General features: G+C 47.5%; 2 protein-coding genes across 3 annotated transcripts in view; both read left to right on the forward strand.

The window, feature by feature from the left end:
- The window catches only part of HIRA (histone cell cycle regulator), a 35,465-nt gene extending 31,402 nt beyond the window's left edge, over positions 1 to 4,063 (forward strand). Inside the window, exons 23-25 of one of the 2 annotated variants that reach the window (XM_074606048.1) lie at positions 173 to 336; positions 2,266 to 2,354; positions 2,991 to 4,063. In XM_074606048.1, coding sequence (XP_074462149.1) covers positions 173 to 336; positions 2,266 to 2,354; positions 2,991 to 3,107 — 370 coding nt within the window. In that variant the 3' untranslated portion in view covers positions 3,108 to 4,063. Of the gene's footprint in view, positions 1 to 172; positions 337 to 2,265; positions 2,355 to 2,556; positions 2,736 to 2,990 lie in introns of those variants that run through there. The other variant, XM_074606049.1, reaches the window with a different exon arrangement.
- A 1,825-nt stretch (positions 4,064 to 5,888) lies between these two features.
- Positions 5,889 to 12,856, forward strand: part of PPIL2 (peptidylprolyl isomerase like 2) — a 71,872-nt gene continuing 64,904 nt past the window's right edge. Inside the window, exons 1-5 of the mRNA XM_074605888.1 lie at positions 5,889 to 6,002; positions 6,119 to 6,168; positions 7,534 to 7,579; positions 8,586 to 8,648; positions 8,814 to 8,865. Of these exons, the coding sequence (XP_074461989.1) occupies positions 5,971 to 6,002; positions 6,119 to 6,168; positions 7,534 to 7,579; positions 8,586 to 8,648; positions 8,814 to 8,865 (243 nt within the window). The 5' untranslated portion in view covers positions 5,889 to 5,970. The remainder of the gene's footprint in view (positions 6,003 to 6,118; positions 6,169 to 7,533; positions 7,580 to 8,585; positions 8,649 to 8,813; positions 8,866 to 12,856) is intronic.

Below are 12,856 nucleotides of genomic sequence, written 5' to 3' on the forward strand. Positions count from 1 at the left end.
GGCGGAGGCGGTTTGCTGTGAAGTGCTGCCTGTGTCATGAGAAGCTTGAGCTCTGGGCCACGAGGTGCCTCTGAAAGACAAGCGTAGAACACCTTCTACTACAAAAACATACACTCCTTAAATTAGTATCTTATCTAATGGCTGGCGTGTTAATTTCTCTTTGGTTTTGTAGTTCAGGAAGGCAAGCTGCAAGACTGTTCTCCATGCCTCATCTGGTGCAACAGGAAACAACGCTGGCGTACCTGGAGAGCCAGATCGCAGCCGCTCTTACGCTGCAGTCCAGCCACGAGTACCGCCACTGGCTGCTCATCTATGCACGGTACCTGGTCAATGAAGGTGAGGCCTGCCACGCGCTCTTGCTGCTTTGCAGCTCTGTGGAGTTTGAAGAAACGCTCTACTCACGTCATTTATATTTGTGGTTGCATTTAACCTTCTCCTTTTAGCACTTGGCTTCTGGACTCAGGGTTTACGTAAAACCACAACAAACTGCTGAAGCGCATTTGCTTCCTCTGGCGCTCGGTCCTGGGGAGTCCTGTGTGACCTGGGGAAACAAGGCCATCTGCGGACCTCAGAAATAGGGACGGCGTTGTAAAAAAGCGCAGCGGTCTGTCAGACATATCATATCTATCACCTGGCAGCAACTGCAGGCGTTCAGAGGGACCAGCAGCACCTTGTGAAATACGTAACACCCCTCAGGCAACTGAGTCCCTGCCCGATGGGAAATGGAAGAGTTGCTCGGTCTCTGACACTTTGTACCAGAGCACATAAAACTGCAGGGAATTTGCCTGCATTACTTGCGCTTTATATTTTTGTTTCATTCTAAAATTTCAACAGCCCGTACTGGTGAGCTTCACAGGTTAAATTCTGTGAGGAAAGAAACCCGTAAGAAAGGTTGCTTGTGTCTGCTTTATATTTGAATACGCTATATCTCCGTGCTGTTCTGTTAAATAAGGTTAACCAACGGACTTTAGGCTTCTTGGATTCTAAAGATCTCTCTTGTATCTCTGCTCGCCCGCGTTCAACACTTAGTAGTTCCCAGTGTATTAATTCAGCCTCATTCCTCACCATGCATCATCACTTTACACAGAGGGAAGCGAAATGGTTCATGTTAGGCCACCTAATAGGTGCTGGCAGAATTAAAATTGAGCTTATTAATTCTTGCCTTTTGATCCCCACCTTATTTAATGAGAGCTTAATGAACTACATATGATTCTCTCTGTCCTTCCCCGGTTGAGATTAAAATGTTCGTCTCAGGTCATATGGTAGAGAGACAGTGACACTTGTAAAAGTCTTCGCTAGTTGAGCCCCTCCATCGTGTGTGCGGTTCCCCCTGCGCCGCGCGATGGTCTCTGCCCTGCGGCGGCGCGTACACGGGGCGTTGCTGCACACGCTGCTTTCCTCACCTGCCATTTCCTGGCTCTGCCAAATTTTGAAAATCGCACATCCTGTTATTTACCCTTTATTCCTATGATAATTACAACATTGAATGAATCCTAATCCATTAAAATATTCAATCTATTATACCTGGATTGGCAAGTTACTCTCAAACGGATGGCTTTGTTACTGGCAAGGGATTTCCCTCCTCTGAATTTTTTAGGTGAATAAAGCTGGCCTGGAAGCTGTGGTTTTATTAAAGGTTTTCTTTTTTTTTTAAATTCATGCATGTTAATTGGATCTATTTTAATTTTGTTATAAGCTCTTTTGCTAAGGGTTTGAGAGATCTCTTCTAGTTCAGTAATATTTTAATGTCTTAGAAGGAGGTCTGATTTATTTCTTTGTTTTTTACGACCGACTCCGTTTTTCCAGTTTCATATATTGCCATTAAATGCAACCTAACAGCTTTTCACTGCTTTTCATCTCGTGGCTTTCTAACTCTTGTGATATCTCTTTTGTGTTAGTTCTCTGGCTGTTGAAGTCTGACAGTTTTCCAATGTATTTTGTTTTGTTTTTTTAAAAGCTGGTATATTTATGTGGGAGGGGGGAGGGCAGCTCTTCAAACAAACTGGAGTCACTACTTCAGTTTTTCTCCCTATTGTAGACATCTTCAGTAGGGTTTTTGGTTTTGAGAACTTAAAACCAAATCCTTCGGAACTCTAGAAGCTTTTCAAATCATCTTTCCAAGGATTTGCTGTTAGAAGAATAATATACTTTTTCAGAAATCAGTGGTTTCAGCTTTAGTTTATCCTGGATACTTGTAACTCTTTCCTGAACATTGTATTTAGTGAAATGCTTATGAATGTCACTTTATTTTCTGACAATATTCAGGGTTTGAATATCGTTTGCGAGAATTATGCAAGGATTTACTGGGTCCAGTCCATTACTCAGCTGGAAGTCAGTGGGAATCAACAGTTATGGTGAGTCCTGATAATAGTTTAACAAAGAACAAGGAAGAGTTTCCCATGAAAACAGATAGACATAGAAACATGGCAACAAAATAGAACATGGATAAACAATACAACTTAAAATATGATTAAATTTAGTGGCGAAAAAGCAATCCCAAATTATTTTTGCTGCCCCTGGACCTCTTTCCATACTCTGCTCTGATCTCATAATCAGGCTTCCTTCCATGGCACGTGGATTTGTTTCACGTGAAGCCCTAGACAGATGCCGAGTGCCGCAGTCTCGGCTCTGGTGCTGTCGTGAGTGTCAGGCAGACGGAGTGGAGCTGCGTGTTGGGGTCTCCTCGCTCTTCAGACGGCAACTTGGAAATAGTGACTTGCCGATGAAATGCCCTCCCTTCTCGGAGCGCGTCTGGAGTCTGTAACCGCACCTGTAACTGCGTCTGTAACTCTGGAGGCTGCACCAGCTTCGCGAGCGCATATAAATGTAAAGACCGTTTTTATTCTGGAAGTCGTGTAAGCAAAGTAAGAACATAAAATACACAGCCCTCTCCAGGCAGGAAAAGAGGCATGAGTCTTAAGTAGCTCTATCAAATATATTCATGATATCAGGTAATAGATTCTGAGGATGCTTCTGTGTTTTTTGTGCAGGGTTTACGAAAGAGAGAACTATTGAAAGAGCTTCTTCCTGTTATTGGACAGAACCTCCGCTTCCAGAGGCTTTTCACAGAGTATCAAGAGCAGCTAGACATCTTGAGAGACAAGTAGCAATTCCCCAGATTTTCCCTGCGGGTCTGGTCCGAGAGAAACTGCTGAACAGCATTAACCAGAGGCAGAAGAGGAGCGGGAGCCCGGTCGCAGGGACACTCCTGAGGAGGGCAGTGCCGGCAGGGTCCCGGACGCCTCGGGAGTGACCTGCTTTAGTTTTTAAAGAAGCTCAGGAGTGGATTTGTGAAAATGACGAGTGGATGAGCGAGACCGTTTCCGAGTGAAACTTCACCGTCGAAGCTGTGGCCTCTGTTTCTGTGGAAAGTCGTGGATATGTACTTCAGGGGGTCCTTTTGGATCTGGATCTCATTTTAATATCAAAACTAGCTGAGAACTGTTTGTGGGGTTTCTTGGATGTCCTGTGAAAAGCACAGTACTTCAGAGTACACTGAACAGCATATTTAACCCTGTTTAGGGTTTTTTGCCTGAGGATTTATTGAGGCTCGACACTATATTAAATTAGATGAATGAGCCACATGAAAAGAAATTTCATAAATATTAAGGTATTATGCAGCCAATAGACTCTTTCCTGTGAATATAATAATAATAATGAGGCTGTTCTAACACATGGACTATTTTTGTACTAGAATTTGCTAACTTGTAATATGGAATTTTATTTGGCCGATAATCAGGCTATCTCTACAAAGTCATCTTGTAGGAAATTTAACTCTAATTACAAAAGCTATGTTTCAAAATAATTCTACCAAATTAACATGTCATCATCTGGTTTTTAATTTTTAAATGTTTGTAAAAGGCATTTTTGGGGGGGAGGGATACAATGGGGTGGCTCTTTTTTGTAAGTACAAAAATAAATGAACATTGCATTGGTTTAAAAAACAAAAATCAAAAACATGGTCTTGAGTTATTACAAAGGGCACAGACACCTCCAGAAATGTCAGCGCAGGCTGAATCATGTTAACACGTCTAGAAATAAATAATACTGCCTGGGTGATCTTTCTCTGAAAGCGTGATCAGACAAGTACTCGCCATCTCCCTGGAGCAGCCGCAGCCTCTTCTCTCGGAGCCGAGGGAGCCGGAGCGGTGTGGGAGCGCTGCTCGCCTCGGGGAGCCCCCGGTGCTGCCACGGGGAACCAGCTTTGTGCAGTTGTGACCGTGGTCCTTGTGTGGCATTTCGTAACAACCAAATAGTGCTGGTGGCCTGTCAGCACTTGTGGCGTGGGTTTGGAATTCCACTGAACCCAAATCAATCAACTTGTTTTCTTCCCCAAAGTTTGTTTGGTGCTGAGAAAGAGGTGAGTGTATGTGGTGGTTCTTTCCAGGACCCAACTATTTGGGTGTGTCCTAGTTTATTACCTTAGTTGAGACGTTTTTGAGTAAGAAAAGAAGTATTGCAATGAGTAAGTGTATCCTAAACCCTTGTAAAGGGGCAGGTTCTCCCCTAAACCTCTAGCAGAAGCATGCACTCTGCGTCACCCGCAGCCAGGCCAAGGACCAGCTGTGCTCTGTGGTTCAGCCCCGCTCGGTGATATGGGTGTTGGGATCCCAGGAGGGAGGGAAAAACCCTGTATTTGGAGGGGTTTGTTGCCTCCTGTATTTAACTGCCAGACATGATGTATTTCTTTGTATTTTTTTTTGTACAGCAAATTATTATTTGTACGGCAATCCCATGTGCACGCTGACTGATGTGTCCTGAAGAGCAATAAAACCAAGGGGCTGAGCAGCTGCTGCTCGGTACGGCATCAGCGAGTTTTCAGCCATCAGCGGGAAATGTGTACGCAGCGAGCAGAGCAGCTGGAGTGATTAAAACCGGAGTTGGACGCCGTGGGCTGGGGGAAACGTGGGTCCGCTCCAAGGCCTGGTGCGGTAAGCGGGAGCCCGGCCATCGGCTTCTCTGGATTTTGGCTCTTGACCGTTCTGTGTGGTCAGACGCCCGGACGGTGGTTTAACGAGGGAAGAGCAAAGGAGCATGGATGGTCCTGGCGGCCCTGGTCAGTGAGGGCTGGGGGAGGCGGCTCTTTGCGCCCGCGGGGTGTGTGGATTCCCGCCATCGCTGGTCGGCCTCGTGCTGTTTGCAACTGGTCCTGTAATGAGTGCTGTTTAATAGAACTTAGGTAATTAGCTAAGGGAAAGTAAGTTCTTTGTCATTAAGTCTTTGGAGATGCTGAAATACTTTTTTATGAAGAGCTGTTTCCGTATTAGATACCGTGTAGGTTTTCCTACCTGTTTTTCTGCGGAGTTTCTGTCACTGCCCCACAGACCAGGAATATTATCATTTCAAATTCTATGCAACAAACTTATTTTTAAATGAAGGTGAACATTTTTCTTAAACTGGATATTTTAGCATTTTCTGTTTACAATCCGCACCTCGTGTCAGGTGAGGGCTCTGAGTACTGTTTAAGGCCCTGTTACGTTACCAAAGGAAACCCACAGCAAAACCAAGGCGGAACGGGTTCAGTGCGGGAGCGGGGGCAGTTTGTTTTGAACAACCAGGGTGATTTTAGTAATTGGAACAATTATATTCATTTGAAAGACACAGGGAGCTTTTATTCATTAACGGTTCGAACAAGGCAACGGGGAATGTCCAGGGCATCAGATGCCCTCGCACCCCCACAGTGTCCCTCAGCCCTTCGCCGGGGCGGGCGGGCCCGGCCGCAGCAAATAACGGAATAAGATCAGATTTGCCGGGGGGGACCCGCCGCCGTGAGCCCCGGCCCTCAGCCCCGTCCCGCCGCCCGCCTTTCTCCTCGCAGCCCCGGCCCGGCCCCGGAACGCCGCCCGCCGGCCCCGCTGCCGGGCGCGGCCTTTCCCCGCGCACACACCGGAACAGCCCCCGGCTTCCGGCGGGGCCCAGCGAGTCGCCTCCTGAGGGCCGGGCCGGGCCTGGCCGAGCCGAGCCGCCGCCATGGGGAAGCGGCAGCACCAGAAGGACAAGATGTGAGCGGGGCCGGGGCCGAGGGGCGGTGCGGGCGGCCAGGGCGCGGCGGGGGCTGCCGGGGCGGGGGGGCCGCGGGGCGCCGGGACCGCCGCTCAGTGACCGCCTCTCCCGGCAGGTACATCACCTGCGCCGAGTACACCCAGTTTTACGGGGGCAAGAAAGCAGGTAAGGGCGGTGTGGGGCGTTCCCCCGCCTCCAGCGGGGCCATGTGGCCGGGGGGGCCGGAGGAGACCCCGCCAGCAGCGGCTGCAGCGGGGCTCGTCCCGCCCCCCCCCACCGCGGGCTGACGGGGGGCGCTGGTGGGCGGGAAGCAGCAGGAATTCTTTGAACCACGGAACGGTTTGGGTGGGAAGGGACAGTTAAAGCCCACACAGTCCCGCCCGCTGCCCTGGGCAGGGACACCTCCCACCGGCCCAGGTTGCTCCAAGCCCCGTCCAACCTGGCCTTGAACCCCTCCAGGGATGGGGCAGCCACAGCTTCTCTGGGCAACCTGGGCCAGGGGCTCACCACCCTCAGAGTGAAAAATTTCTTCCCAATATCATTCAAATCTCCCTGCTTTCAGTTTAAAACCGTTCCCCCTCATGCCATGGCTCCCCTCCCTGCTCCAGAGTCCCTCCCCAGCTTTCCTGGAGCCCCTTTAGGGACTGGGAGGGGCTCTAAGGTCTCCGCGGAGCCTTCTCTTCTCCAGGCTGAACCCCCCCAGCTCTCTCAGCCTGTCCCCACAGCAGAGGGGCTCCAGCCCTCCCAGCATCTCCAGGGCCTCCTCTGTCCCCACTCCAACAGCTCCGTGTCCTTTTGCTGTTGGTGCGCCAGAGCTGGAGGCAGCACTGCAGGGGGGTGTCCCCAGAGCGGAGCAGAGGGGCGGAATCCCCCCCTCACCCTGCTGCCCACGCTGCTGGGGATGCAGCCCAGGTTGTGGCGGGGTTCTGGGCTGCCAGCGCATGCTGCTGGCTCATGGCCAGCTTTTCCCGCCCAGCACCCCCAAGCCCTTCTTTGCAGGGCTGCTCTCCATCCCTCCATCCCCAGCCTGGGCTGAGACTGGGGGTAGCCCTGACCCAGGGGCAAGGACCCTGCACTTGGCCTTGTTGGACCCCATGAGGTTCCCATGGACCTACTTCTCCAGCATGTCCAGGTCCCTCTGAGTGGCATCCTGTCCCTCCAGCGTGTCGCTGCACCACTCAGCTCAGTGTCAAGGTTTAATGCCCAGATGAGCCATCCCAGCCTTCAGCAAGTTCTGTGCCCACTGGGATGGCAGAGCTTGGAGCTGTTACAGCGTTAATCATCATGTCTAAACTCTGCTGTCAGAGCTCTGCTTTGACTTTTTTCTGAGTGTGTAATTTCAGGTGAGGAGCATACTTGTGCCCTGTAGAAGTCCCATTTTAGTTATGGTTTTGCAAGATTTTGTGTATTTATCCTTGTCATCAGTAAATTGCCACCATGTATACAGCAAAACATAACTCACAAATATTCCTCGGTTACATAGAATACTGTGTATTTATTGAAATCCTGGGTTTTTTTTAACATGAACAGACCTTCCGCGAACTAATTTCAGACGTTTATCATTTGATCACTGCAGGTAAGACAATAAATTTGCGTTCTCATTATTAAATGATGCATCTATTCATCAGGCTGTTGACATTGAACCATTACTGAAGCCGTGTTCTTCCAGGGTAGTTACATTCATTGATTTGTGCCTGCTATTATAGTAATGCTGCAAGAAAATATTCAATAAGAACTGAAACAATATCTGTACTTAGATAATACTAAGATAATAATAATATCTGTACTTAGATAATACTAAGATAATAATGAGAACTTACAATATCTGTGAACAGTGTCTGCTGAGATTGGATCTGATGGCTAAAAGAATACAGAAGCAATAAAATAATTAAGAACAATTATCGTGTATGGGGTACATACATGATCATTCCAGTCTTACAAATCTGTGTAATTGGGACTTGAATCTACTTTTCCCAGTTCAGAACATGCTTGGTCAGTCCCTCATCTTCCTGAGACAGTGATTAGATAGATGGAATTAACATTTATGTTTGTATTTAGAGTTTACTGCTTGAAGTGTTGGAGGGAAAGAGAGGAATTAGTAGAGATGGGTTGGAAATCCTCTTGTAAACTGAATGGTTCAAGAAGTTACCACCCGCATGTACGGACTGCTGCTGCCTGGCTGAAAGCTGGCTGGGTTATGGAAGCGCCCGGAACGGGGGATGCTGGATGCGGTCCCCAGTTACTCCCTCGCCCATCTCAGAGCACAGTCAGTCTGTCTGCACGAACCATCTTTTCTGCTGGTGGGCCCAGCGTGGCACTGGAAGCGGTTTGGGGAGTGTTAGAGCATCCTGTGGCGCTGTGTGCTGGCAGCTACCAGTTACTGACCTGCACCAGTTCCTTTCCTGGGTTTTCTCGTTAACTTAATTTATGTACAGTCAGGTAGTGGGTGTTGGCAGCCACTCAGTACTGTCATTGCTATAGGCCTTGCTTTAATGTGCAAGTGAATCAGCAAAGCATTATTTGCTTCTGTCATCATCATTTCCAGCTGATTTTGCTAAAAGGAGTGTGTGCTTTTTTCCTAGTTTGTCTCTGCAGCCATTTGAATATCCAGTTTGCACACCAGATGGGACCGTCTTTGACATACTGTAAGTTACTGTCTGTACTTAGCTTTATTTTTGTGTTGCTGAACTGCTTGGTTACAGCTGTGTAACCATCATTCGGTCTTAGCAAGTTGGCAAAAATAATCATGTCCATCGATAGTGGTTTCCAGTGGTGCTTGTCTCTTATTACTTTACCCATTCTCTTTTCAGGAGCATTGTTCCTTGGATAAAGAAATACGGAACCAATCCAATCACAGGAGAAGTAAGTAATGATGGGCATATTCGCACGAGGTGTTTCTTTTCATTATGTTCAATTTCCTATTTAATGTGGGAGAAACAAAACCGCTATAACGAAAGCAAAAGAAATTGAATGGAGTGCTGTTTTGAAGTATGATATTTGTGAGATCAGCTTTGCTGAAATTACCATACAGATTTATTAGGGATCTCTTTTTAGGTTAAAAGAAAAAACAAAAGGGCTTCTAGATTTGAGACCTGGTATCCCCTCACTGTCATTGTGCTGATGATCTTTGTAGTAGAAAATAGTCCGCCTTGGACTGTGTGTGTGGAAGAAAGAGGAAAGCATGTTTTAATTATTTTTTTTTGTTGCATTGGATTGTAAATAATATGGCGGAGCAAACGTGTAGTTCATCTATATCAAATCCCAGGGTAGCTTGCCTTTCTTACAGGTATGGCATAATTAAAATCCTACAGATGGAGGCATAGCTGGTGCTGCCCGGGCAGCCTGGCTGGCCTGTGGTAGAAGAGGCTCCGTGCCGCTGCCCCGCGCCAGCAGGATTCTCGTCTGCGCGGGGCAGGGGGCTGCCAGGCTCGGCTCTGCGCCTACGATGGCACTAGCCGCGGCGTTCCCTGGCCAAAGGGTGTTCGGCTCTGTGCAGACTAGAGAGATCAGTGGGTGATATTTTGAACAGTGAGGTTAAGGTGCAAAATCTTTTGAGTTATCTTGACAATGTATTTCTGAAAGCTTCTGACCTGCCTCTGTCGTGATGGTTCACCGTGAGACTGGGATTTCACGCGATGATCAGTGCCTTGGTGGCTTTTCTCCCCGCTTTTTCTGCATGAGTGATAATTATGAAGGGATTACTTTCTGTAGTAGTGTGAGGTTGTAAAGCACCAGATAAATATGAAATACCGGACGTGTTTCCTTTTCTGAATTATTATTTTTTCGCTGGTGTGTTAGCGTGCATTGTTTGTGACGGCACGGAGGAAAATTTTAAACAGAAACTGTTGCTTCATTTATTAAGTTGTCTTTTGCTTCAGCGGGCGCAGTTACTTTCCTGACATTAGGTGGCAGCCGTTGCACGGGATTGTTGGTTGGTTTGCAGATGGCTTTGTGGCATGAGATTACCTTTGAAACATCTTGTGTTTGATTAAAGATTTTCCCAGCAGACAGATAGGAGGAGAAGCTAAATACAGACGCAGCATTCCAAGCTCTAAGCGTGAGCAGGCTGTCTGAGACTCGGTGTCTTCAGTTACAGCAAACCGCAGGTGTGTTTGTGCGATGGAGCGATGATTGAAGGTCTTTCTTCACTGGTGAAGAGGCCAGTGTATTGTTGGGAAGGAATGGAATTACAGCTATTTCATTTGTTTTTGCCAGCCTCCCACCGCCTTGCTGCTCTGCGCGTTCGTTGGGAGTTTTGGGGTGTTGCCAGTTGAATTTTTTTTTTGCTCGGAGCAGCTCCATGACACCTGTTCTCATTTCAGACTGTGAACCGTGATGTGGTTTAAAATTACTTTGGGTAAATGCTAGGCAAGGAGCGTAATGTGTCTAGTGGTCTTGTGTAACATAAAGGGAGATGGCGCGGGATATACTTGGTGAACCATAAATGCTCAAATGAAGTCTGACTTTGAGATCCATTAGTTTACCTGGACATGTGCTTCAGTATTTGATCTGCAGTGCAGCCCAGCCCTCCTCCCACCACGTGGCCCCTTTTCCTCAGCATTGCTCTTTGTGGGGAGCTCTTTCTTATCCCCTTTTGTTTAGTGGTGGACTTCGGTGCTGGAGGGCTCTGTCCTCCAGATGAAGGCTTGGAAGAAGAAGGAGATGTTGGCTGTCCCTCACGGCACACAGCCCTGCTGAGTCCAGCCCTGTGGGGCTCTACGTTGCAGAGTGGGGGTGAAGGGAATGTCGTGATTTAGCCGTTGTTTCCCAGAGGGCCAGCTCTGGTTTTGGAACGGGAAGGTGGTGTTGGGCAGGAAGGGGAAGGGGTGCTGGGACAAGGCGGGTAGCTGGCGGAGGAAGTCAGTGAGTTGAGCGCGTGCAACTCTCGACTGTACTGCCCTGTTTAATCTGCCCTGGTCTGTGCACCTTCTGTCCCTGTACACCTTGCCCGCTGTGGAAACCAGAAAGTATTTGCTGTAATGGGTTGGTGACTTGCAGAAACTTAAGACTCCGGGTTTGTTTCCAAAGGAATTGGGCCAGATGAGTGCAGTGACTTATGAAGTGACTTTGCACAGGTTGATGATTCATCATTGGTGATGAGGCTCTGGAGAATTTTTCCATTTTTTTGTCCTGCAGTTAAAAACGATAATGAAATCCTTTGTGGTGTGTATTTCTGTTGTTATGGTTTGCTACAGGCCAAACGTTTTAGAGAAGTCAATAGGCTACTTGGGAACAGCGTTGCTAATAGTGCTCTCCTGGTACTTGGGAATTCTGTCTAGCTGTCTTGTTTCTGGAGTGGGCGCCTCAGTGGAGAACTGGAGAGCCTTGAAATCACACATTTATCTTCGCAATGCTCCCAGGGGGTGGGACTGTGCTAGTCTTTTATTAATTGGATGTTCATGAACTGATCTGAAAGTGACTCCTCTGATTCTTCTGAGTCCTAAACTATTGGACCAGCCTTCCTTTTTAAAGAAATTTTGCAATGACAAGATCACAGTTATTCTTTGATATGTTTAAAATATTTAAAATATTTTTGCTTTTCCTTCCCTATCCTTCCTCATGGTTTATGTTTTATTTTTTCTTGCCTTTCCAAACATTGTCCTGAGGTGCAGTATGGACACCGTTATCCGTTTAGGAGAAACAAATCACCATTGCCCTTTGTCGAGAGTTTCCCATGAACTATTTCAGAAAGTAGCTTTAGGTTATTTTTTTTTTTTCCCCTTTTAAATAATGCATCGCGGTAAAAAATACTTCTATTACTACACCAGTAATTTGGGAAGAAACAGTGCATCTCTTGCAGCTGAACTACAGCCTGTCAGATGGCATTGGCTCACTTACTATTTTTGTCAGCTTTGTCAGGACGCTGCCCTAGCTTATGTTTACACTAGAATTGCATAAAATAAAGAGAAAAGTCATAGTTAGCTCATTCATTTTTACTGAGAGCAGCACTTTGGCTTCTTGGGCTTGCAGATAGTTGCAAGCTTGCCAGAAGTTCTCACGCAGCGCGATGTGACGGCAGTGACCAGCACGACCGCACACGTCGGCCAGCCGGGTGCGGGAGTACCAGGCTCCAAGAAGTGAGACTGGTCAGAGCCTGTCTGCTTCCTTGGAATCTCGGACGTGAACAGATGACAGATCAGCGTGCCTTTGATGGGAATTGCAAGGAAATTGTTCTTTGTTCCATGGGATCTTATATGTGGGCTGAGCTATTTTTTCTCCTTTGCATTGTAACGTTTCTGATGTAAATACCTATTTCTCCACTCCGGTTCAGTGACGTTCTGAGCGTGTGGGCAGGCCAGATTATTGTGGCTGTAATTCATCCCCATTCAAGGCTCTGTAACCTTGGGCAAATATCTCTCATCCCCTGTATGAGAAGCAGCTCAGGTCTTTGTCCCTTGTTCCCCCTTTTCTGTGGGAATTTAGTTCTATTGGACAGTTGAAAGTCAGTTCATCTCTGGCGTTTGTTTCTAAGACTTTGATCCAAAGTCAGTTTTGTGACTCTTTTAAGCGTGCCTACTTTTAAACTCATGCAGAGGGCTCACCTATGTGAATTCTTCCTGCATTGCTCAGAGCAAGCTAAAATCTGTGTGTCTGCTGATCCTGCACAACCCGGAGAAGCAATCCTCGTGTTAAGGGCCACGTGCGGCTGTGCGGTTGTTGCATGGGTATGTCTTGAAGGGCAAACAGGCTCAGTCGAGTTAATTTAGCTTGGGTTTAACATGTGCCCGAGAGTCAGGTTAAGAGACCTGACGATGCTGCGTGGCGGATGTTTGAGACCAGGGGCCACGTTTCTGGTCTCAATGATGCAGAGCACAATTTGTGTTGTGCCCTCTCTTGTGCAGGGTTAGGATCC

This window comes from Larus michahellis, chromosome 13 (genome assembly GCF_964199755.1).
Source record: "Larus michahellis chromosome 13, bLarMic1.1, whole genome shotgun sequence".
Taxonomy (NCBI): Eukaryota; Metazoa; Chordata; class Aves; order Charadriiformes; family Laridae; genus Larus; species Larus michahellis.